Source organism: Polypterus senegalus, chromosome 14, assembly GCF_016835505.1.
Source record: "Polypterus senegalus isolate Bchr_013 chromosome 14, ASM1683550v1, whole genome shotgun sequence".
NCBI classification, from domain to species: domain Eukaryota; kingdom Metazoa; phylum Chordata; class Cladistia; order Polypteriformes; family Polypteridae; genus Polypterus; species Polypterus senegalus.
This window is the reverse complement of record NC_053167.1, coordinates 124,845,717-124,846,877: the sequence shown is the minus strand read 5'-3', so window position 1 is coordinate 124,846,877 and position 1,161 is coordinate 124,845,717. Positions and strand designations below refer to the sequence as shown.

The following is a 1,161-nucleotide window of genomic DNA, read 5'->3' as shown; positions in this document are numbered from 1 at the left end:
ACAGGGCACACTCACCCACACTTTCAGAGCTGCCCATTTCCCTAATTAGAATGGAGGTAACGCAGAGTACCCAGAACAAAACCCATATAGACATGGGTAGGACATGCAGTCTCAAGATAACCAACGATGGGGCACAGGATTTGATCACAGGACACTGAATTCATTGGGGTGGCAGCACTAACCACTGCACCACCTTGTATCCCTGAAGGGATCTTGCAAGAAAACTGGCATACCACACAGGCGTGGGGATATCTTTCAAAGAGCACACATGCAATGCTAACCACTACGCCACCATACAACTCCAGCTGGCACTTAATGGTGTGGTCTAATACAGCCATTTCACAAATCCCTGCATTTCAGTATTTGCCCCTTTTCGTTTACTGCGTGACCCTGAGCAAGTCACTTCACATGCCTGTGTTCCAAATGTAACCAATCGCATCTCAAATAATGTAAGCCAGCCAAATAATTGCTAAGAATTCAAATTGTCGGTCAGTGCATGACATTCCAAATCTGGAAAGATTTTATAGCTTTTGAAATTCAACATGACAGCTAAATTCTCTTTAGTGGTTTCACAACCCATCCAAAATTAGCTTGAAAGGTAAATTCCAAAGATTTCATTTGATTCTCTTTCTTTCTCACCTCTCCAGGCATGTCTGGGGTAAGGCTGCTAATCCTTTGCACATGGTTGGGAAGCCAAAGTCGTTCCTCTGTTAAGCAGTTACCGTCTCTCCGCAGTTGATGTTTTCCTTTTCACTTAAGACCACTTTAAGGCTCTGCCTTTCAGCACTTGGTGTTATATAGAGCCTGCCCGCTGGACCAAGTTACTCAGCCAATCAGATGGCCCCTGTGATAACAGCCAAAAGCTTTAGGGAGGAAGGGGGTCTGTCGGCAACGGGTTGCTGACATCATCCTGGCTCCACTCCAACACTCCCGGCTTCTGCATGACTTTCTTCCAAAAGACTAACAGTGATCTCGGAACTGAAGTGCATCCGTCATGTGTCAGGAGTTGCTGTATGTACTGCGGTTATCAGGATTTTACAAACAGTGGTAAAAATTTAAAGAAAAGCAAACTATTTTATTAGTCCTTATGGAGAAGGGGAGCACCTGCCACCTTCCAATATGAACTGCTGTTCACGAGCAGAGAAACTTCACCCTCAATCT

The 1,161-nt window shown here is 45.0% G+C and overlaps 1 protein-coding gene across 1 annotated transcript in view; it reads right to left on the bottom strand.

Annotated features, from left to right (window-relative positions):
• Positions 1-761, bottom strand: part of LOC120515153 (regulator of G-protein signaling 5-like) — a 104,368-nt gene extending 103,607 nt beyond the window's left edge. Inside the window, exon 1 of the mRNA XM_039735906.1 lies at positions 640-761. Within this exon, the coding sequence (XP_039591840.1) occupies positions 640-683 (44 nt within the window). The 5' untranslated portion in view covers positions 684-761. The remainder of the gene's footprint in view (positions 1-639) is intronic.
• Between the last annotated feature and the right edge of the window lie 400 nt (positions 762-1,161).